Source organism: Meles meles, chromosome 10 (genome assembly GCF_922984935.1).
Source record: "Meles meles chromosome 10, mMelMel3.1 paternal haplotype, whole genome shotgun sequence".
NCBI classification, from domain to species: domain Eukaryota; kingdom Metazoa; phylum Chordata; class Mammalia; order Carnivora; family Mustelidae; genus Meles; species Meles meles.
The window spans coordinates 61089644-61115231 of record NC_060075.1 but is presented as its reverse complement, the minus strand read 5'-3'; the positions used below and the strand labels follow the sequence as shown (position 1 = coordinate 61115231).

Sequence of the window (25588 nt, the reverse complement as noted above, 5' to 3'; positions counted from 1 at the left end):
GTTCTTACTCATGACACTATCAAGTGAATGAGCAAAATTAAATTTTAAGAAAATCAATCTGAGAACAACATATGTATGTGTTTAAAGATCTGAAAAGACCGGTAAAGCAATTAGAAAAATTTTCAGCAGTATGAGCACAAGGAAATGCTTTTTAAACCAGAATGGTGGTTTGGATAGGTTAAATTCGGGAGTCCATCTTGAACTTAAAACTGAATATAATGACTATGCAGTAAGTTAAACCATGTCACTTTGAAAGAATCTATGCCTATCAAATATACATACAAGATATTAGAGTTTAAGACTCTTATCTTTTAAATACTTGATGAGATCTGTTCTTTTAAAAATCAGAAGTAGTTTTAGTATAGTTTTTCTTAATTAGGAAATTATTGTTTTTTTGTGGATGAGCAAGAGACAATTGCTAAATGTGAAAATATTGGCTGTGGTTGCCTTGGTTCTATTTTATGTGGTGTTGGCTCTCTGTTTATAAAATTTTGCATTTTACTGATTCCTTACAGACAAAACTGTGTCTTTGTGAATTATCTGTAAGCTTGTGGAGATAAAAATTCCAGGTTATTTTGAAGTTATGCCTGTTTGTATCATTCGCCCACTCAAGACATCACACATTCTTCCAACCACCCCTACACTTGGAACAGGCACCAAGTTAATATACGCCAGGCAGGCCACCTTGCTCTTCTCCTTCAAAAACTCCTATAAAACCATCTGCTCTGGGAGTCATTCCAACTACAATAACCACCTACTACTTTCAATTGCCTATAATATCCACATCCACTTTCATGAGCACTGCTGACATATTTTATCATTAAAAAATCCATAAGACAAGATATTTTCTAAATATCTTATAGTGATATTTAACCTCCCACCAAACATCTACATTCCCTTAATATAATAACATATTCTTCTAAGTTTTTCTTTCATGACAGATTAAGAAAATATCAGTTTCAAAAGAGTAAAAGAATTAACATTTAATTTGTATGTGACTCTTGGATCAAAATGTTTAGCTAACCCAGTTAGTTATTCTGATTTGGGTTTTGTGCCAAACTCTTCATGAAAAATGTTCAGTGAAACTATCTAATTGGATACTTTATGAACATACATAGTGTAGAAAGTAAACAATGTAGTGAATTGTTTTTAAATTAATAGTCTCTGATTTTCAAAGTTCATTATAGATTACTTTCTAGGCCACAACTAATTTTGATCATATGATTTTTTTTAAAGATTTTATTTATTTGAAACAGGGAGAAAGAGAAAGCGAGAATGAGTAGGGGAGGGGGAGCAGAAGGAGAGGGAAAAGCAGACTTCCCACAAGGAGTTCAATGCAGAGCTCCATCCCAGGACCCCGAGATCATGACTTGAGCTGAAGGCAGATGCTTAACTGACTGAGCCACCAGGTGCCCCTGATCTTATGATACATTTGATAAACTAATCCATGGAATAAAAAATAAAATACAATAAAACACATTTTATCATTATGTAAAACAGGTATGACAGAAATAATTTCTTTCTATTTTTGAGACAGTAAATCTATGTATTCTCATGCTGCTTAACACCAGAATCCCAATGCCAGTAAAACCCTAATAATACACCAACAACATGCATCTATTCATCGGGATGGCATTAACCAGTTAATAATGTGAAAACACGCATTTTTTACTTTTGCAACTGTCCCATCTTGCTGAAAAATAAAGAGCTCTTCTTTATATTTCCACAGCAAGGATCTACAGATCAAGAGTAGATACCAGAGTAGTACCAGAAGATACAAGAGTAGTACCAGAAGACTGAGAACAGAAGAATTAATGCACTGAAGCTATAGAATAAGGAAGCACAGTGGGAGATTTCTGCCAAACTGAAAGGGCAAAGCTCTGCTGTTGCTGGGTGGAGGTGGTGGATGGGAAGATAAGAGCCAAAATACTGGAAACAGGAAGACACGATATTAGACATACTGGCCTTCTCACTCTTCTGATGGAAAAGGAAAATATCCAAATAGGGCAAGGCAATGAAAGATCCCTAGGAATAACCTCTTGCAGACCCTCTCTGTGATTAAGAACAATGTTGTTTTCATAATTCCATGTCCTCTACAGCATGCGAGCAGGGAGGACATAACAGCAGCTGAAGTAGATGCCCAGCCAAGTGGATCTGACGAAAGCCCTTGCAGGGTCCCATAGACCTTATTATGGTGAACAAAGCACCTCTCACAAGGCCCTCTCACAACATGGACTCAAAGTAGGAATGATACAGGGTCAGGACAAGTAGGTGGTGAGTGTGGAACACTGAGAATCAAGACAATTCCATGGTCCACCATCATCAGAACCCAGTGTCAGCCAGAAGCCCAAAATATCAGGCAGGTGTCCCCAGAGGATACCAGTGGAAGATGCCCAGTGACCATGGAACCTTTGTTACAGTTCAGCAGATAGAGAAGGGATAGTGTCTTCCTCCATGTTAAGGGAAAACGTAATGTGCCCTTTGTACAGAAATGCTTTCTGTGAAGGAGAGTAAAGGCAAAGCCAGTGAGTTGAGAAAAATACCTAGAAACACGGGTAGTTAAATGAAAGAGAAACAGTTTTAAATCAGGAAAGACTCGAGTATTTTAAATGACAAAACAAATTGTTTATTCCGTCAGTTGACAGGGGTGACTTCAGAACAAGAAAGATGAACCAGAGAAATTAAAGCACTCTTTTGCACAGTTTGACTTTTGTTTACTTTATATTTTACTGCTTGTATTAATGTATTTCTTGCCAAGGCTAGTAAGTTTTATGTAATAATGTGAAATTAACTTAGCTACTCTTACCATTAACTTGATTCCACAAACACTTAGATACAAAATGAAAGAGATGATTAAAATGTCCATTAAGGGGCGTCTGTGTGGCTCAGTTGCTTAAGCCACTGCCTTCCGCTCAGGTCATGATCTTGGAGTCCCAGAATTGAGTCCCACATCGGGTTCCCTGCTTGGCAGGGAGTCTGCTTCTCCCTCTTAGCCTCCCTCTTCTGATGCTCTCTCTCTCTCTCATTCTCTCTTTCAAATAAATAAATAAAGTGTCCCTTAAAAGACAACTAGATAGGGGTCCTAGGGGGCTCAGTTGTTAAGCATCTGCCTTTGGCTCAGGTCATGATCCCAGAGTCCTGGGATTGAGCCCTGCATCAGGCTCCCTGCTCAGTGGGAAGCCTGCTCTCCCTCTCCCACTTCCCCTGCTTGTGTTCCCTCACTGTCTGTCTCTCTCTCTCTGTGTCAAATAAATAAACAAAATGTTTAAGAAAAAAAAAAAAAAAAAAGACAACTAGAGAAGTTTAAAATGTGTATCATGTAATGCATATTGAATGCCTACTGTTTTTAGGTACTTGGGAGCAATGAAACAATAAAGATGAATAAAACATGATTCTTATTATTAAAAACTTAATATGATAATTATTTCTAACAATATGCCTAATCTGAAACCTTTCAGGACAATTTGACTTTATTTTTTTGAGTTCTTTTTGAAGTCATTCAACAAGTTTGTTTTGAAATTTATGTGGATTTATTTGGAAAGGTACACCTGTTTTTTGACTGTTTAGAAAATATTAATTATCATCATCAATATGCTTGCAATATTTCCTGCCAAATAGAAAAGAGCATGCATGGCGTACATTTCTGTGCTTACACATCTCAAGATCACATAAAATAATGCACATGAAAGCAAAATTTAAAACTGCAAATCAGTATACATACATACTTTCTCATTTGAATAAGGGTAAAAAAACCTTAGAATATAAAAACAACCAGGTGATTATCTAGAATCTGTTAACCACTTTTTCGTCATATGAATCCCAATCAATTCAACTATATATTTGAAAGTAAGGAAAAACCTGTGACCCTAAAATTGTAAATTTTGTCTCCTAGTACTAAAGTATTTAGGCTTCACTTTATTTATTAAGGCCCCAAAGAAATATTTATATAGCAACTAATATTTGTTAACTATTATTTACAAGTCATTTTATAATATAATTTCTTGACTTAAAGGTAAGACTCCATTTGTCCAAACAGAGAAGCCTATTAGAAGGTAAATTTAAATCAGAACCCTGTAAAGACAAAAATGAATCAAATGAGACTGACTGAATTCACACTATACGCTGAAGATCAAACAATATATAAATGAAACGGCTAATAGAAGTTAAGTTATGGATGTTCATGGAAATGGAAGTTATCAAAGACTTACACATAATATGATTACCACAGGCCAGGAACTGTTGAGATTTACATGGATTAACTCATATATCCCTTTACACACTTTGGGGTAGAAATTATGGCTACACCTTTTTACATAGAAGGAAACTGAGGCACAGAGAGGGGTAAGCCACTGGCTCAGGGCCACCAGGTTGTTAAGTAAACTATTTGGATTTGAATTTAAACTACCAAGTCCCAGAGTGTGTCCTCATCATCACTGCAGCCCTTTTGAAGATCAAATTACATGGTTCTGGTATGTATTGCCTTTCCTAAAAAAACAAGTAAGAAAAGCTGACACAGATTCAAGACTATCCACTCAAGAGTTTCTATTAACATATTGTCCTCGTTCACTATTTTGTACAGCACACTATGAATCTGAACTAGAATGCATTACATTTTGCAGAGAATCTGTTTCTCCACATTGCTCAAAAATCACATACTACTTGAGATTAGATTTCTACTAAAATTCCTCATCCGCTGTATTTCTCAATTATATCTACTGTATAGGTCCCTCTATTATAGAACATGAGGTTTCCACTCCTTTCATATGCTCTGGAAATTATCCACACTCTTCTAAATACTTTCTCTCACAGTTACAGATTTCCATCTGTAGCAGGGGTCAACTTTTTATGTAAAAAGCCAGATAGTAAGTATCTTAGGCTATGTGGATCATATGGTCTCTGTCATAACTCAACTCTACCCTTGTGGTTAAAAGACAGGCATAGCCAGCAGGAAAGCCAATGAGTTTGGCTGTGTTCCAGCAAAACTCTATTGATTGACTGACTGACAGACTGTACAAAGCATGCATAAGACTGGAATTGGTGTGTGTGCCATAGTTTTCCAAACCCTTATCTCTGAGAAGTATTTATATTTTTACTCTGTCTTTTGGGAGGGAAATATGATTTAAAAATGCTCTCCCATTTAAAAAATTCACTTAATTCTACAACAGTTCTGTGTGTCTCTATCAAACCTGTATTTTCTTTCTTTTTTTTTTAAAGATTTTATTTATTTGACAGACAGAGATCACAAGTAGGCAGAGAGGCAGGCAGAGAGAGAGAGGGGGAAGCAGGCTCCCTGCTGAGCAGAGAGCCCGATGTGGGGCTCAATCCCAGGACCCTGGGATCATGACCTGAGCTGAAGGCAGAGGCTTTAACCCACTGAGCCACCCAGGTGCCCAAACCTGTATTTTTTTCTTGACTACAATTTCGATTGGAAAATGGTCTTAAGCCAATTCTTGTATAGCCTGTGTTTTTACAAACATGATCACACTCAATAGCTACAATAACCCTGTGAGTTATCTAACTAAAGTTATTCCAATTTACAGAAGAGATAACTTCCATAGCCAAAAATTGTAAGATGGCTTCTTAACTCAAATCCTGTGATCTTTTTACTATTAACACAATTTTTGCATTACACAGAAAAATCATATATGATTATCATCAGTCACATATTACCTCCTAAACAGATATTTCAAAAACTTCGAACTCCATTTCCTACTTTCTACAAATCCTTTAGTATTTCCGACCTGCCTTCCTAAATTCCAGAGAACTACTGAACCCCCACATCATGACATCAGTGTTCCTCATGAACATAAGTCACACTATAGTTTTGATAACAAATTCTGATGCAGATAAAAATGAAAGGAAATGGTATTATATTACCTACATTAACGTACATTATTAAATTTAACTTAATCTTATAACAACCCTGAGAACTAGTAATTAGTAATTACTATTCTGTTGTTACAGGCAATGAAATAGAGGATCATAAATTCTAAATAATTTACCCAAGGTTTTAGAGCTGGTAAGAAGCAGAATCAGAACTCTGACATAAATAGAACTGGAAACTGGTATACTTTGTATGACATCATATTGTGTTTCATGGTTATTTATGGAACTCAGTATCAGGTCCAAACTTCCAAATCATCAGTGTACTTTTTCTTGTGTAAACTCTGCTTAGAATTCTCTACATTTCTTAATAAGGACCAGAAAAAGTTGCTTGTATCATTTGAACAGTGAAGTTAAAAAATCACAGAAATAGCTTCAATATGAGTTTTATTACTGTTTATGTCCTAGAGAGCTTGGAACATTCTGAATGAAATTAAAATGCATTTCATTGGTGTGGAATCATGAACATTTGTCAAATTGTTTTGTACAAAACTCCCTAGGTTTTCACAGCTGTATCAAAGCTTCTTCAAAGAAATAAGTGCAAGATGAATAAAAACAGATGTGGCTTTTTTGCACATTATCAACAAAAATCCCTTTTTTATCTTGCCAATATCTTACCATAACTTCATTTATGTCATAATTCTGTACACAACATGTGCAAAGCAAGTATGTGACATTTTCAGTACATATAGGACAGTCTTCGATAAGATTTCTTGGTTACTTCTATTTCTCTAGAGGTTACCTGTGCACAGGAACTAATTTTGTATGTTTTCTAACTAAAATCAACCATTCATGCTGTGCACTCAGAGCTACACCAAACATTCTCCAGTCTATTAAAAGTAATCGAGTCAGAGCATTTAAAGATATTTTAAATGAATGTGCACTGAACATTCTCCAACTTGGTCAGGAAATAGATTTGGGGAAGTTTTTAATTCTCTGCAAACTTTAAGAAGAGGAAATTACCTTTGGTTATTTAAAGCTAGAGAAGATTGGGCTTTATAACTTTAAGACAATGTGCTATCATCAACCCCAAGGCAATGAAAGAGTCTTTCTTTTTAAAAAGTCACTTAGTGGTTTGTTTTTATAAACAATATTTTCACTGTTGGAAATTCAAACACCATAGAGTAATTTTTAAGGCATTGAGATGTGGGATCCAGTTAATGTTGTGTAATATAAGGCTAAAAATTGAAATGTAATCATGTGCAGTATCTAACAATAATTTAAGCTTTCCAAAACATTAGAAATTGAGGGTGTTAATATACATGCACAAAATGATTCTATGTGACTTTCCAAAGATTAAATTGCACACATTGTATGGACAAAAGAAGAAATTAAATCAGTATATGAATGAGTGCTATTTTATTATGTAGATGTTCTAGCACAGCCTACTAATACCACTGTTTTACTGGAAAAGATAATCACTTCTTATTTTTCAAACTGTTAAATTTTCAGAGTCAAGCTAGCTTAAAATTAACTTAGTGTATTAGCTGTGTTCACCTAGAAGTTCACACAGAAAAATATTTTACAGCTTTTAATTGTTTCAAGTTTATATAGAAGATAAAATATATTTTAACAAGCATCTACATAAGTGACATGATTATTTTATTATAATCTGAAAACCTAATTATCACCTTTTTATGGAGGACAAGGAACAGCTTTAGAGGCAAATTAATGTATCCTATCAGTGGGACAGTTTGTCACTTTATTAAATAATCATCATCTTGGCAAATAAAATTGTTATAAGCTTCATCGAGAAGACAAGAGAAGGGACCCCCCCACACACACACTATTACACATTAAAATGAACTTCCCACAGGTTTTTAAACAGTTTACTACACTTTCACTGTGTTGGATAAGGTAGAAATGACAGCATTAACTTCTCTTTAAAACATAAAAACAAATATGTTTCATATCAGCTTTCATTTTTTTTTTTAAGATTTTATTTATTTATTCGACAGACAGAGCTCACAAGCAGGCAGAGAGGCAGGCAGAGAGAGAGAGGAAGGGAAGCAGGCTCCCTGCTGAGCAGAGAGCCTGATGCAGGGTTCGATCCCAGGACCCCGAGATCATGACCTGAGCTGAAGGCAGAGGCTTTAACCCACTGAGCCACCCAGGTGCCCCTCATATCAGCTTTTAAAAGTAAACATATTTCTGGCATTACACAGATATATCATATATTTAATTCTATGTACATTTAAAAGCATGCTGTGTGTTATAATAACAAGAAATCATGATGTACTAGTAAAGAGGTATGTAAAAGGGTGTGCATCATTAAAAACAAGTCAATATTAAGTGATTACCTAAAATACAGAGTGGCCAATAATTTCTGCACATTGAAAAGCCACTATGCATTAAAAATATATATATGTGTGTGTGTGTATATATATATATGCTTTATCTGCTTTCATCCAAATTGGAAATACAAGAAAAATTATAATCATAAAAGTATGTAAAATATGAGATTTGTTAAAATGCTTTTAAAGGAAGTATACTATTACTTGCATTTTTGAGATATTTATAAAATATTTTTAAAGAATTATTTAATACTTCTAAACCAGATATCTATGTAGGAAAAAAATCCTTTAAATAACCTAAGCATTATACCATAACAATGCTATCGTTCCTAAATTATCTAAGAATTTTTTTAAATAAGAATTTTTTCTTAGAATGCCCTCAGTTCCAATTAGAAAACTGTTTGAGACATTCTGGCATTTATTTAATTAGTAATGCTACAATTACAAAGGAGTTCAACACTTTGACTTTTAGTTTCACTGAAGTAAAGTCTCTTCCACATTAGATTAAAACTGCTCTTGTTCGTCAAATGTGATAGAAAGCTCCTTAATTAGTCAGCAAGACTCAGGTAACAGATGACCTTCGACCTCCCACCACAGACTGCTCAGATTTTGGCATTTTATTTCAGACTCTCAAGTGTGCTGGCTGGCATTCAAATACAATTCAAAGTACACTTTGCTAAAAGACATGCAAACTTTCACATGAGAAGGACCACCGGTATAAATATCTAAGTTCTGACATTAACACAACGTTCAACAAAAACAACTGCTTTGCCAGTGTGCTTATTAAAAAGGACTCTCTCTGTGTTTTCTGGATTACAAGGACCACTGCAAAGACGAAGTGCATGTGCGCCGGCGCCCTCTGCTGGCTGGATTATTCAACTTCATTAAATCAGAAAGTCTAAGCATTGCTTATAAAAAGGACGCCCTAAAGCTTCTTACTTTCTGGAATTCAGAATGTATGGAAACTTTACGTAAGAATGTGACTTTGTCCTGAATTATAAGTATTGTGACAACATGAATTTTCTGTGAGGGTCACAATGAAGTTAGATTCATAATTGCTTGCACCAAAAATTAAAGAAACAATTTACTAACTTATTATGCCTAAATAAACAAATACTTTTGACAGTCTAAATAAACAAATGATTTAAATAAATGCTAAATAGGTGTTTCTGATAAAACCAGTAGTTAACAATATCTATATAATTACAATACTTTAATTATATATACTTATATTTTATAATATATGAAAATATAATTCATCATTGATTTTAAGTCACAGTCTTCAAAATCATAAGTAGTATTTATTATAAAAAGTATACTTCAAATTCAGTCAAACAATCCCCTTATCACTACTCTAGATTTTTTCAATGCTCCAGTTTACAGATGATGGAGCAAAAATGGTTCCTTTATTATGCTAGCTCTTCCTCTCCATCCCAGACAACTTACCAAATCCTGGGCTAGTACAATGATCTCCTGTCTATGTAACGGATCTGGATATACTACAGATACCTCCCATTCAGCAGATACAGAACCAAATTCATAATCTTCCTCTGACCACCATTTCTCCTTCCTCTAGTCACCTCTTAATTAGTATTGTTACCATTCTGCCTTCCTTCACATCCACATTCACACCCGTACCAATTATTAAGCTGGGGAACAGTAACGACTTTTCTCTTCTAAAAGTACATTTCTTTCGTCTTATGTTCTTGTTTAAAGCCTTGCAATTATTTCATATTACATCAAATATAAAGTACATGTTTCCCATAGGACAACCCAAGATGTTTTTGATGAATATGATCAACAAATGCCCTTCAATCCTCCATTTCTCACATTTCAGATTGACTTTCTTTCCTCCCTTCCTTTCTTTCTTCTCTCCTTCCTTCCCTCCCTCCCTCCTTCCCTACCTAACTTCTTTCTTCCTTCCCTCCTTGTCGCCACCACATATTGATGTGTTTTATGCTATTTTAATACATGATATTCCTTCTATTGACTCCAGTTATTTGGAAAGTACTACTTTTAGAAAGACATCCAGGTATCATGTCTTCTATAAAGCCTTCCTAGGACCACCACCCCATCACATACATCACTACATGAGCATTATTTTCTCCTGTGTATCTTTAGGTGTAATTCTCTGAGTACTGCATTCGTCCCACAATACTGTATGTGCGTGTTTGCATGCATCTCTCCCCATATCAACTCAAAGACTGGAATGGTATCAGGTACCTTTTACCCTGAGCAATAAAAACCTTTTCAAGTTGGGAGATATGCATTAACTATTTATCTGGACCATTTTTGGTTAGGTAAGGGCAAGTTACTTATACTTCTGTTTTCTAATAGGTAAAAAAGGAATAATAGTAACCATCTCCTAGGGTTGTGTGTTGATTAAATAAAATAACCCAGCAGAACCGTTTGGTGCACTATCTAGAATACAGTCCAGCCTTCGAGAAGAATTAATGATGAGTTTTGTTATAATACACTGATATAACAAAAGACAACTATTAGATCTATAATTCTATGTACAAGGCTACAAGAATTCACAGTAAAAATAAGATGGGTACTAAGTACAGTGGCACGATTTTAAGTTTTCAGAGTAACCCAGGCCCTTTTTTCTTTTTAAAATAAATTTTAATAAAAAATGGCAAAATTAACAGAAAGAAATAGAAAGCTTTATAAGATTGTGCATTCTTTGCTTTATGTCACATGACCATTTGTTAGTTTAAATAAATTTGAATGTTGCTTAGATCATTGGGTGAATACAAAACAGGATAAAGCATCTAGTATGAAATGTAAAAAAAAAAAACAATAAAATTAAAGTAATTGAGTGTGAACACAGATTTCATATTCATAAATTCAGAGAGGACATGAATCACATTGCACAAATGTTTCTGGGCCTTAGATGTGATCATCAAAGTTCCAAATGACCCTCTTACTTCAAACATGCCTTAGAAATTAAAACAGAATGAAGGAAGAAAAATATTAATGACAGTAAGGTGAAAATATGCAAAAAAAAACTGTGTGTAAATAACTGAATACAGCTATGTGTAAAAATAAAACAAATTATGCCATCACAATGAATAATAAAGTTATCAGCAAGTTACAAGGATGGCACAAGTGATATGTGGTCTGCTTAGAGATACATGGACATGCAAAGATTTAAATGTATAAAAGGCTATAAATGGGGGGCTGACTGCTTACACTACAAGCAGGTTTTGTGACATAAGGTTTTCTTATAGTACCTAGAAGTAATTTTATTACATTACTAAACAGGTCCAGTAGAAGATGAGAGCCTCAGAAATTTAGATGTGACTTGCTTAAAGCCAAGAACATGAATTAAGAAACCTGAAGGCTATGAAAAGCCCAAATCACTTTTTTTTAAAGATTTATTTATTTATTTATTTGACAGAGATCACAGTAGGCAGAGAGAGAAGAGGAAGCAGGCTCCCTGCTGAGCAGAGAGCCCGATGCAGGCCGATCCCAAGACCCTGGGATCATGACCTGAGCTGAACGCAGAGGCTTTAACCCACTGAACCACCCAGGCACCCCCCAAATCATTTTTATAATGTAGAAAAGTTTTGGCAGAGACTGCTGAATGACCCCTATTATTCATTTTCCTTTCTTTCTGCTAATACTAACACCTCCAGGCATTAGGTGGGCACATGACCCCCCCCCCCGCCCCCTGCCCCAGAAGGAGATGGCATTTTCCTGAATTCCTCCTACCTTGTAGGGTGAGTGCCTCACAGTGTGAGACATAATGTGAGCACAAGTGACATGTGTGACTTCTGGTGGAGGAACTTGGTGACAATGCTGTAAGGAGTGGTATGGGTACAAGAATACCTTTTGAAGGGATGTCTTCTTTCCTTACTGCAGACAGAAATAGACACTTCCCCCTGGCAGCACAATGCACTCAATTCTGCACTTAACCTCAGTGACAGTCTTTACCACATTTTATTGTGATTACATATTTGGTTTGGCTCCCCTGCTGGACAAGAGACTTTTCAAGGGCAGGCAGAATATTTAATTATTAACCTTACTTATTTTCCAAGCACTTTCATAGTATAATAAATATTTCTCAAGTTACACATTAAAAATAATGGAAAATAATATAAAATGGCCTTATGGGTGCCAGTGTTAAAGTTGTGAACTTTGTTGTTTTGTTCTTTTTCCAAAACTTAGCAGTAATCATTTTATTTTTAAAATGAAAAGAAATATGCATATCTTTAATTCTTTACTGAATAAATGATAGGTAAAAGAGTATTCTTAGAATACCGGAACATTAGGCCATAAAATGAGAAGTAATTAATTTCTCATGAGTCAATATTTATCTAAGAAAATTATATATATTTTATGTCTGTACATAAAACATTTACATTTTGGCTATAGTGTACATCTCCTATTTGGAGATTACTTAGTTTCTTAAATACTTTTACTCAGTTTTCTCTCAGCACTTATAAAAATTTTCAGAGAAGAGGAATGACCTAGTTTTAAAAGGTACATTACATAGCAAGTCAAGGGAATACTAAAATAAAGTAAGAGGCCCATATAGGTTTTAAAGAAAAGTCAGTATTGAACAATATTTCTCTTTCTATTATACTCCAAAGATGGGGAGAAATGGGTGTGAGAGAGAGAGAGAGAAGGACGAAATGATAAAGGAAGGAAAGAAGGAAGGAAGAGAATGAAACCCAGAAAACACCCAATTACTTAATTACTAGAAGACTGAGATGTCCTAAGCCCTATCTAATGTCCATTCTGGATAAAATTATTCTAATATAGATTATAATTTTTTTTAAACTTGACTTTCAAAGAATTTAAAATGCCTTTAAAATTAACTTAGGACTTAGACAAATATTTGTACACCACTATTCTTATCAGTTTTATTCACAACAGCCAAAAGATGGAAACAACTCAAATGTCTATCAGCAGATGAACAGATAAACAAAATGAAGTATATACATACAATGCAACAGTAGTTAACCTGAAGAAGGCAAGAGAAAATGGTGACATGTGCTACAAAATGAACTAAAGGTATGTTACAGGAAAGAATCCAAAAAGGGACAAATACTGCACAGATTCATTTGTAGGAGGTATCTAGAGGAGTCAAATTCATAGATACATAAAGTAGAATGGTGGTTGCCAGGCACTGGGAAGACGGCGAGGACAGGAGTTACTGTTGAACAGCCACAGTGCTTCAGTTTCGGAAGTAAAAACGTTTGGAGATGGACAAATGCAACAAATGGTTGCACAACAATATGAATGTACTTAATGCCACTAAAATGTACACATAAAAATGACTAAAGTGAAACATGTTATATATGCTTTCCCACAATAAGAAAAAAATAGTTTAAAAATACTAAACATCAAATTGCAAAAAAATTTGCTAAAACAAAACAAACATCTGACTTCATTCCTTTAACTTTAATAAAAGCCATGTACATGTGTCTACGTAAACATAAATAAACGTTATTCTGCATTAACGATTCTACAGATTTGTTAGGCTTAGTATTATAATGAAGCCTACATTAAAAAAAATGAAGTCGAGTATTCTGAAAAGTTGAAAATCTGACAAAAGCATAATTAGATTTTTAAAAATAAACATGAAAAACTCTAACAGTTAGAAACAATATCAGAAATAGCAATCAGTAAAATCTCCCTTTATTTGTAATATTTGCTTGGCCTAGTGCCACTATCATGATTTCCCGTGTACCACAAGTTTCAAGAGTAATTTCCTAAGTACTTACTAGTTAACTATATATTGCCAAACACATTGGAAGTGCCATAAAAAATACACACATTTTTAAATAAAGCTTTCCTATTGTTTCAGGTTGCTTCAAGATCTCTATGATATCAGAATCATGATTTTAACATACATCTCATATTTTGAGTCCTTCAGACCTCTACTTTTGATATTTATAAGTCAGAATTATGAAATTTACAAAACTATTCTCAAACTTTGGTCCGTAACATGAATTTCAAGTATCTTGAAATGTAATCACTGAAAACTGTAATCTCTTTCTTCCTAATCCAATCATGAAGTGGTGAATGCATAAAAAACATAGTTTGGGAAAAGGATGGGCCAGACAGTTAAAGCAAAATACATGAAGGAATTTAAAACAATATACCAAGTAATATTTCAAAGTATTAGTCCTCTACAAATTCTACAAGAATTTGTAAAAAGGAAGTGCAAGGTGGTTTGGGAGCCTGATCTAGATGGGGGAACAAGGGAGCACTATCCTTAGGAAGCAGCATGGAAGCAGGTATCTTTAGTTTATTGAAGAGCAATCGCGGACATAAAAGGCCAGGAAAGGCAGACATAACAAAAGGCAAAGACAAAACTCAGAGAGAAGGCCCAAAGTCAGGCCAGGAACCAGATTGTAGAGGGCCTACTAAGGATTTGAGCAATTAGTTGGTTCAAGAAAAGAAAGCATTTTAAAAAGAACAATTTTTAAGTTTGAAGAGATCTGAGAAGATAAACTAAGGAAGAGTGTTATATCAGAATTCTGAGGACCAAGAACAATCACGAATTGATTAGACAGAAGGAAGTCATAAATAAATTCAAACTGAGTCGGAGCAGTTAAAACAGCGTATTTTATGGACCAAAGCAGGAGAAGTTTTAGGATGAGAGTAAATGACAAATTCAAATTCAATTTCTGTAGAGGCCCAAAAAAACAGATATATACCATATATATAAAACTGTGTGTGTGTGTGTCTGTGTGTGTATAAGAACAGTTTTTACTTACACATAAAGAGAATCCAATTGGAATGGTTTTCAAAATGGAATGAATGAGCAACCAGACAGTAGTGATAATTTATTCAGAGTCTGGTTGTGAAGATGATAAAAGACATGAGGTAAGCTGAAGAAAAGCAAGATCAGGAGACTTTTTTTGGGGGGGGGGGGGGGTTAATGATGAAGAGAAACTAGGCATAGCTTGTTTGGAAGCTGTTAGAAAAGAACTTGGAGTGGTTGGGCAGGGAAGATGTAGGAGAGAGGGTTAAAGTCTGCTCCAAGGTTGAGGGAAACACAGTGGCTGCGGGACAGAGAGAACACAGGTCACAAGGCACACTGGCCCTAGACTAAGAGATAGATAGCTAGCTTGCTGTGTTCAAAGGTTGAGGGAAAGATGGATGTGGATGCGGATGCACTATTGCTCTGGTATTGGTAGTTAAGTTCACCACTTACTATGGGGTGTTTTTAATTTTTTCTTATTGAAATAGAAGTCAGGGTCATTTCTAAGAGTAAATCAAGAAGGCCTGAAAAGAATGGGGGAATGCTAGAAATGGGTACTGTGAGGATGGAGAGGAATGGGATAAGGAAATATATGCAGGATTAATATTCAATGCCAAACAGTCCAGTAAGTTTCGTGATCATGAAAGTCTGTCAATAAATGTACAGTAAACATGAAACTCGAAGACTTCCAAAGCTAAATGAAAAAAGGACGTATAGCTTCCTCCTGTTCTCTTGAGACACTCACTTGTGGAGGCCTGAGCTTGCCATTCACGGGTATGGCCATACTAAGCTATCACACTGAGAAAGCCCAGGCCACATAAAGAAGTCAACTGCAGGTGCTCTGATAGTTAATATTACATGACAATTTGACTGACTACAGGGTGTCCAGATTAAACATAATGTGTGTGTGTGTGTGTGTGTGTGTGTGTAAGTTTCTGGATGAGATTAGCATTACATTGGTGGACTCAGCAAAGTAGATGACTCTCCCCAGTGTAAACAGGCATCATCTAAACTGTTATGGCTTGGATGGAACAAAAGACAGAGGAAGGAAAGGACACTGACCAACACAATGCTCCAGGTAAATCTCAACCAACAACCAGCATCAGCAACCAGACTTGAGAGTAACCATGCCTCCAGCCAATCCAATCACTTCCAATCCTGTCTGCCCAACTGAGGACCTGGAGATGATGAAAGAGATATGTCATCCCTGTTTTGCCCTGTTTGAATTGCTGACCTATGGAAGCTAGGCACATAAAACGGCTATTTTATATTGCCAAGCTTTCAAGTAGTTTGTTGTGTAGCCAGAGAAAACAGAAGAGATTTTTGATCCGTGGAAGTAAAATGTTGTCACAATATTTGCTTCAGAACTGAAGGATGAACAGAAATCTAAAAGGGACAGGTAGACAATGATAAGCCTTAGGAAGCCATTAGTGAGGGTACAGATGACACAGGAACAATCTTAATGGGTAAAGAATAGTGAACCCTAGTTATATGATGGCAAACAGTTTGTTATGAAACAGGGATACCTTGACAATTCTCAGCATATTTTTGGCCCCTTATAAATGCTGCCAAATAAAATCTTAGGGGCGCCTAGGTGGCTCAATGGTTAAGTGTCTGCCTTCGGCTCAGGTCATGAACCCCGGATGCTTGGATCAAGCCCTTCATTGGGCTCACTGCTCAGCAGGAAGCCTGCTTCTCTCTCTCCCACTCCCCTTGCTTGTGTTCTCTCTCTCTCTGTCTTTCTCTCTGTCAGATAATAAATGAATAAAAATCTTTCAACAAATTGTTTAAAAAATAAAAATAAAATCTTAAAAAAATACAATAAATCTATATAGAGTTTCTGGTATTTTTCTTGCTAGAAGCAAAGATGAGAAGAGAGAAAATACAGAGAAATTACAATTAAAAATCATAATAAATCAAGATGTTGTACTTCTACTTTCTAATTCTCTCCAGAAATCTTACCCACTGAGGAAATAAATTCTTCATATTTTAGGACTTGTGTGTGCATATATATATATATATGGGTTGCTTAAGTAAGATTCTCTACTTGGTGAAAATACCAGTCATGTAGAAATATAAAACAGAATATACAAACTTCAAAATGTTGCCTAAGTGAGAACATTATTTTTCTCTTAAAAAAAATTTACATCAGGGAACTCTTCTTATTCTTTTTTTTTTTAAAGTACATTAGTCATTTGAGATTAATAAATCAGGATTAATTATGCTCAGTCAGAAAATAATGCTGAACATATCTGTATAAGAATATGTATTCCCAAAAGAAAGGCGTCAGTAACTAATGCTCAGGTAGAACAAAAGGCAATGGAGAACACCAAATTAGTTCCAATTAGCCATGCTAGAGGATTATTCTAGGTAAAATTAACTTATAATGAGGTGATTAACCTCTTTGGAAAGAGTTCAAGATAGACTTACTGTGTACTTAATATGTCCTATAAAAAGGTGATATAAAAAGGGTTCTCAAAATTGTTCCCAGGGATTATTTCTATGAAGAATCAAGAGAGTTTATTCTATAGCAACCAAAAAAAACTTTTATTATATTATTGATAACTGAATTCTAAAGCACATGGATATTATAAATTAGATATTTAAACTTAATATTAAATTAACTAATTTATATGGAACTAGCTATATCTATACTAAAGAACAGAACAATTGGATGATATTCAATTCCAAATATCTATGAATATCCAAAGAAAAATTTCTGTCATTGACATCGGTCAATGCTCATTCCCCAAAGTCAGCTGTCCCTTGTCTAATTACTTCAGTGGATCCCCTCAGTCCCCAGAGCACAACTGGTTCTTGTTATAGTTCCACAGACTAATCTGAAAAAGGGAGTGGGCCTGGATACAAAGGAAATGGGACCTTTAGTGTTTTTAATACAAAAGCACTTTGTAAACTAGGAATAAGGTTCCCAGAAATATTAGCTTTAACCACTGGTTAAGCTTATCTTTTGTTTTTGCTAAAAATTGATCATTTATTTGCTATGCACTAATTGAAATGTATATATGTATATAACTATACATATGTAAATCTAAAAATAAAATTTAAACACAAATATATATGTGCATGTGTATATACTGTCATCTTACAACAAACAAGAAATAATTTACTTAAGTGTCTTAATTTCACAAATATTTCCCAAAAGTTTCCATGTAGGCATCGAATCTGTAATAATGGGTAGAAATGTTTTCCCTAAACTTCTTTCTTACCATTTGGAACTTTCTTACAGGAAAATTCACTGTATCTTGGATTATTCAGTTGTGATTTTGTAGACATCCCTGAATTAACTACTGTTAGGTCACAAATCTCTTTCCTTAATTTGGTATCCTAGAAAGTGACTATGTGCTTGTGTGTGCATATGTGAGTGTGTGTATATGAAACTTTTGCATAAAACACATGCAAAACACATGTAAAGCAAAAACACAAATCCCAGGAAAAGAAAGGCAAAATCAAACAAGAAAATTTTTAGAATATTTGCATGAAAATGATACTAATAAAATGTAAGTATCTGGCAAACAGAAACTAGAAATAAATGTTTTTCCTTCCTCAGCTAAATCAGGGAAAATATAAGCGGCTCCTACTTCAATATACATCATTTAGAGCTAAATGGTCACCAATTTGGGAGCCCCAGGAAATATCCTCTCCTCTGTATTAATACAACGTAACATTTTCTTCCTGTTTATATTTTTCTGCACAACCTATCACTATGCTTTCTATGTAACCCCAAATTCATTTTCCTCATTTGCCTCACAGATAGGAAAAATTCAGTGTCTACCTGGATGTCCATCATATAAAAAGAGCTCCTCTAGTAAGTGTCTGCAAAAGAAAGAATCAGCCAAATCAATAGCAGATGAGCACTATTTTATTCAGACTTCAGGACCTTCACTGATAGTTGTGTTACTCCCCTGTAGTGGCAAGAGTAAAGAAAAAAAAGAGAGAGAGAGAGAGCAGAAATAAGAACTTTGGAGAGAACACAGAGAGGCAAAAAAGGAAGGAAGAAAATTCATTGGATCTCTTCCTTATTTACCCTCAAGTTCTCACTCCATTCCAAAGAACTATCTTACACACATGATTTTGAACAGCCTGGAAACAAAAGTGAGTATTCTGACTTAATGAAACCAGGAAATACTGCAGGAAGATTCAGGTGGATTGAATGCCCTGTATCAGTATGCACACAACTCTGACTCATAACCATTCATATTGCTACCTGCTCAGATGAAATATCTAAATGTGTTTCAACATACAAATGAAAATATATGAAGAGGATAGCACAACACTAGTAAATTATTTTAAAATCCTTATATGATAAATATACGTATAATAAGAATACATATAGTTATGAAAAATTTACATAATATGAAAAAGTGAAACTCTCAGAAAATATATAGGTACACATATATATAAATCTATGCATCACAGATATATATGCATACATCTATGTAAGTCTATATATTACCAATCCACCTATTTATCTATGCACTAAATGGCTTATACACAGATCATAGTTTAGTCATGTGGGAACACTGATTTAATAATAATGCTGACACAAAAAATGTCAAGGAATGTTATCTAAAAGATATAATTGAATAGTCATTCTAAGTGAGAATGAAAAATGAGTATATTTCTATTTTTTTAAAAAGACAAAAATTGGTTAGGTATACAGAAAATGAAAACATAAAAAATGATTTAGGATACAGAATTCTCACAAGAATATAATTTTGTCCAAAAGGTCCCTGTACAACACTAACTTTTCTAATAAATACAGATTTTATTCAGCATACTAATAATAACAATGTTTAATTTTTAATATCAGTAGTACTATTTCCCTAGTATATAAAAGATGGTACTCTTTACATAAAGTGGAATTGTGTACATTGTTAAATAAATTAAATGTTTCACTATACAGTAATGAAGCTGCCTTTACTGATGGTTGCAAAAGTGAGGTCAAATGCCTTAAAGACAATGCAGACTCCATTCTGTCTTCACTTACATTGTTCTTAATGGAGTGTGACTATGTCTTTAATTTAAAAATCAATTATTCTACAGACTTCAAAAAATACCAATAAAAGTTATTATGTAAAATTTTATAATTTCAAAGTGTAAGAAAAGATGAATTCCTACAAATGAAAGTCTATAAATATATGTACTAAAAACATTCAGAGATAAAACAGAAGGAATATCTTGTTTTATTTGCCATATTGTGATTGACTTAAAAAGATAAGTAAGATATGTATGTAAGACATTATATCATGAAATGTATTGAAAGATAATTTTAACTGGCTTTTATTAAACACACATTAAAAATATTTATAGTATATGGGGAAAATCTGATATATGAAGATGTCATCATGATATAAGACAGAATTTGAGTATTCCTCTTAAAGCTCTGAAAAATTTATTTTACTGAATTCAGAAAAACAACTTCTTATTGGTCTTTAGATAATAAATAGAAATATCTGGTTATGATACAGAATTTTTCTATCACTACTGAAATATTATTTTATTCTTAACCCCACATTTTATTCTTAAATTTTACCTAGAATTTTTCTGTCTAGATAATAATCAACAATTTATTTCATTATTCTTGTCTGTCTACTTTGCCCTTACAATAAGCTGGAAAGTTAAAAAAAAATTATAAGTTTTATTTCTCCATTAACTTGGAAATTATAATATATCACATATAATATAGTACAGAATATATGGAAAAATCCAATTTCCAAGTTAAGAACATATATACATATACACAGTTTAAAGTAAATACAGGTATAAGGGTGCCTGGGTGGCTCAGTGGGTTAAAGTAAATACAGGTATAAAATTGGCATGTCAAGATCAATAAGGATATTTTATGAGTTATTTTGACCAATAAAAATATTTGCTTCCATGAAATATCTTTTCTTATCATTTATGCAAAATTTGTTTTATTATCTTTAGCTTAATATCATATGATACACAACTTACAAAATTACTACAGAGAGAAAAAGAGGGAGTGATTTTTTTATACTGTCTTCAGTTCACTATCACCAGAAAAATATTAATAATTGATTGATAATTACATATTGTTGACCTATAAAGTTGAAGATAACAAGCGCTAAACAAATCTACAAAGCTTGTATTATTCATTAGCAAGACATTCACAGTGCTCAGAGACTTATACAGGAGAATTTTCACTTGTTTATTGATATTTCTGGAGTCTTTGGAAATGAAGTACATGAACACCATAGTGAGAAACTAAAAAGGCATTATTAGCACCTAAAAGAATAGTTACTTAGAATGAAGACTCATTCTAGGCATATTTCAACTTTATTTTTTCTATTACAGTTTTGGCACTATAAAAAGGGTAAACTATAAAAGTAGTTAGGTATTTAAAGGACAAATATACCACTCAGTAATAAATAATTTAGTAAATACATTTAGCAAATACCTACAAAGGGCTCATTATGTTCCATGCCATGTATAGATACTAAAGTCCCAGAAAGAGTCTCACTCTAAGATCTCCCCAAGCCTACTGTTAAGGGGGGTGAAAAAAAAGAAGACAGAATCACTCCACAGAATGAATGTGATTTTAAAGGCAAAGGCAAATTTTCTAAATTCATGTCTGCCCTTAATTTCTTGGGTAATTTGGAGAGCTTAGTTTCTCTTTTATATTAGGGTTTATTAATATAGTGATGAAGTATAAGTCTGGTATACCAATTTGTCTGTTTTGTTTCTTCCTTCACACAGGTGAAGGGTGAGACCCTCCTACACATCTGTTATTACTACACAGAGGATGAGTTAAACTGCTTTACTCAAATTCACACACCAATTTCAGTTTTCTAGTTGTAGATTTCCTCATAAAAAGCAGAAAGTAGAACAGGAATGAAGTATATTCCTCTGAAAAGGAGGCTAAGAAAACGATCTTTGTCTCATTCAGGAGGTCAGAGACAGATACTAAATAAGCACTTACTCGTGGACTTAGTGAAATAGTATCTTTGTGGAATATTGTGGGTCATCAGTGTTTGCTAGTAAACTGTATCAAGTGTTGTTTACTGTTTATTAGAAACTTGAATTAGTTCTTTGAAAACAAGCTATAACTATAATATTAATAACTCTTAGTAACATCACCAATACCGTTTCTATAACTAGTTCCATTTTGCATAGTACTTGTAAGTCCTTGTCAGTGTTGTAAGATTTCACTCATGGAATCAAGCAGTTTTATATTTTTTTTCAAAATTCTTATAATGATCATTTTAATGGATGCATGTTTCAGTGTGCCAATACACAATGATTAATATCATTGTTTTAAAGTAAGAACTTACAATGCTCTACTCTCAATAGACCAGAACGAGTAATGTATGTTAATTACAAGAGCACAAACGTGATAGTTAATAGTAATAGACAAGTTAGTGTTTTAAATACCGGTATCATGTAATAAAGGGTTTTAAATAATAGTAGCATAAATAGTTTAAGGATTGTTTGAATCTAAAATAATGAGAAAGATTTCAGTTGGAAGAATATCTCAAAGTTTGGAAAGTTAAACAGTACACTTCCTTTCAATAGTTAACTTAGATTAACATAAAAATTTGGAAAAGAATACGATATAAACCTCTCAACTAGCACTTTCCTAAGCACCGGAAAAATCATTATCTTCCCCAGTTCTTTCAATTTCTGTCAGAAGAAGCATAGAGAGAACTATATATTTTGGTAATTAATTTCCTTAAGATAATGTTAGAAACATCAGGTTCTTTAAAATATAAATGAATTTCAAGGTGAGCATGCTAGAGGATAATATTAATGGCATATGATTTATTGTGACAAGAGATCTGATCTGAAACACCATTATTAGGAGTATTTAAAAAAATCCATTTGCAAATCCCTCAAAATACGAAAGAGTTGATATCTGAAGATCTGCCCTTTTAAGTATGAAATTGCTTGTGCACAATATTCCTCATAAAAATGTATTAGAAAATTTTCATATTCTGAATATGTTGCATTCTAGTTTAGAATATTATCTAAATGCTTGTAATTCTGAGTGAAGACAATCTGCAAAAGTACAGGTTGAAATGTACATGCCTAACTGGTTATATATGCAATTTTAGAGCCATTAGCTAAAAGCAGAAAATACATTGAGCTTCTACTATACACCTGGCATTCTCTGAACTCACAACAGAAACATGTGAAGTATGCCAATCTAAAAGCTGTTTTCTATATTAGCACTGTTCCAAATGAAATATTCCCTTCAAACTATACAAGGTTTATTCATCCCTCAAATATACAAATAAGCTTCAAAAGGATGTAGTTTTACACCTTTAAATACTTTGGGATGTGTACAAACACTCTGCTGTACATAGAATTTAACCACACATTGGGCAGAAAGGAATGTCATAAATTAGTACTGCAATCAATAATAAAAAATTAAGTAGATATATGTGAATAACAGAAGTTTTATTACCTCGGACACTTGAGAGAGGATTATAAATACTGGCATTCTTATATACAGTATGTCAATGTGATTATCACATGAATAAATTGCTATACTTTCTCTATACTTTGGATTCTCCTTTCTTTCCTCTGCCACCATCTCTTCTGTTTCTCTCGCTCTCTCTCTCTCTGCTAAGTCTGGAACAAAAATGCCTTAAACATTATCAAACTTTTTTTCCTCATTAAAGCTTTTTTGCCCCCTTAAAGTCTTTAATGGGCTTTTAAAATTGTGAAACTTCTGGATGGGGGACACTGCATGCCTTATTCTCAATTATTTTTTTGCTTGAAATGTTTCATATTGCTTCATATGTTAACATATGAATATCAACACAGGAATGTTTCATGGGATGGCACCAGAGCAAGCACAGTCTAGAGTTTATAATATCTATGTGCATTAACAGTGATGTTCATTTCCAGGACATTCAAGCTATTTTAATATGTGCTGAAATTTACTATAAGGTAACTATGAGCTCGTTGTTAGATCAATTTATTTTCATATATTTCATGAAATAAAATTAAATCTTGTAAAATGAAAGTGTCTATTCTATATAAAATGAAAACTTATAGGTATGAAATTTTAATGAGCTCTCCACTAAATTTTATAATACAAATGGCATAAAATTCACACACACAAAAATATACAGTAAAAATTTAGTCTCCACCCCAACCATTTAGTTCCCTTTTCCAGGAGGAACCCAGAGTAAAGAGATTTTTGTTAATTCTTCTAAAGATACATGTACATACTCATATATATACTTCTTACATTTTCTTTAAACCAGAATTGTACCTGGCTCAACTATAAGAGGAAAGGCAAAACATAATGGCACAAATTATGATTTTGAGGGCTGTTAAACTCGCCACATACAGGGGCTACAGAGCCTTGGACTTTGAACATTAATATATAAATCAAATATCTGCCTAGATTTGGTAATGTTGTGAAATGAACACTGTAGAAGTAGGTATACCTGAAGCAAAGATGATTCACTTCTTCTGTCCCATTTTTCTGGGGGGTGTAGGGAAGATAGTAGGATTTCTGTCTAGAAATGGGAAGATACAAAACCAAACCTTTCCCTATTGTCCCTGAATATCCGAAAAAGTCAACATCTACATTTGGAAGGGAAAAATGTGTATTACTATAGTAGCAGAACTAATTCTGATTGTCAATGCTCTTCTCTTCAAAGAAGAAAAATTAAAATTAGTTATTTAATTTTTTATTTAAATTTAAAATTAGTTTATGTTAGCATTGATAATTCTCTGGTTTATTTTCCCTTTGGTTGAGGCCAGTACTAGACGGACAGTACAAAGATGCCAGGCCCTACCTGACACCTTTGAAATGCACAGTAACTCAGCACTATCAAATCACAGTTCCATGTTTTCATTTGGGATTTAAGATGTTCACCCCTCATATCCTTAGTTGTGTAAAGACTTCCCATATATCTTATCATTCATTTCACCTTGGACACTCAACATTCTTCTTTTCCACACATGAGAATGGACTAGAGATGACCATAGCATTCCTCACTGTAGTCTCATTAAAACCAAAAAGGAAAAATTAAATTCATTTACACTTTTGTCCCAATATTTACACACACACCCAATGTTATCCAGCCATTGTAAGTAAAATGTTTTATACCACATAGTGATCCTATTCATAACATAATTCATCAACACAAACCACAATTATAATTTTATCATTTGTTACCTTACCTACTGTTGAATTTTTCTGGGTGTTTTTCTCTCATGATGTGGAATCTGTGTGCAATGGAAGCATCCTAAGGAGAGAAATAGAAAAGAAAATGAGGCAGTTTATGATCCTACTATCTTGTAAAAATAAAGATTAAGAGACAAAAATTAATTAATAATATTTTTAAGTGAACTCTTTCTTAACAGTATCATTGCCCAGAAGATATTCTGAAATTAGGCAAAAATGAATTATCTACAAAAATTCAGTGCAAGTATGATTTATGTCATTTCACAGCTGGTACTTGTCATACTGACTTCTAGGAACTGATTTCTATTTAATTTATGTATCTCTTTTACTACCTGGTTTTGGCCTCAAGATCAAAGTATGTTTAAGACAGTGTCTATGAACATAAATGTTAAAAAGTAGTTGAAAATATTATTACACATAGCTGGAAGGATGGCCTAAGTGGAGAAGCAATCAGGTGGAGGAGTTTCTAGTCCTGTGAGATTAATTATGAGTAAAAAGATAGTG

The 25588-nt window shown here is 33.7% G+C and overlaps 1 protein-coding gene across 3 annotated transcripts in view; it reads right to left on the bottom strand.

Annotated features, from left to right (window-relative positions):
- The window catches only part of DGKB (diacylglycerol kinase beta), a 684789-nt gene that overhangs the window by 266476 nt on the left and 392725 nt on the right, over positions 1 to 25588 (bottom strand). For all 3 annotated transcript variants that reach the window (XM_046021573.1, XM_046021575.1, XM_046021574.1), the window contains one exon: positions 25081 to 25145. In XM_046021573.1, the coding sequence (XP_045877529.1) occupies positions 25081 to 25145 (65 nt within the window). The remainder of the gene's footprint in view (positions 1 to 25080; positions 25146 to 25588) is intronic.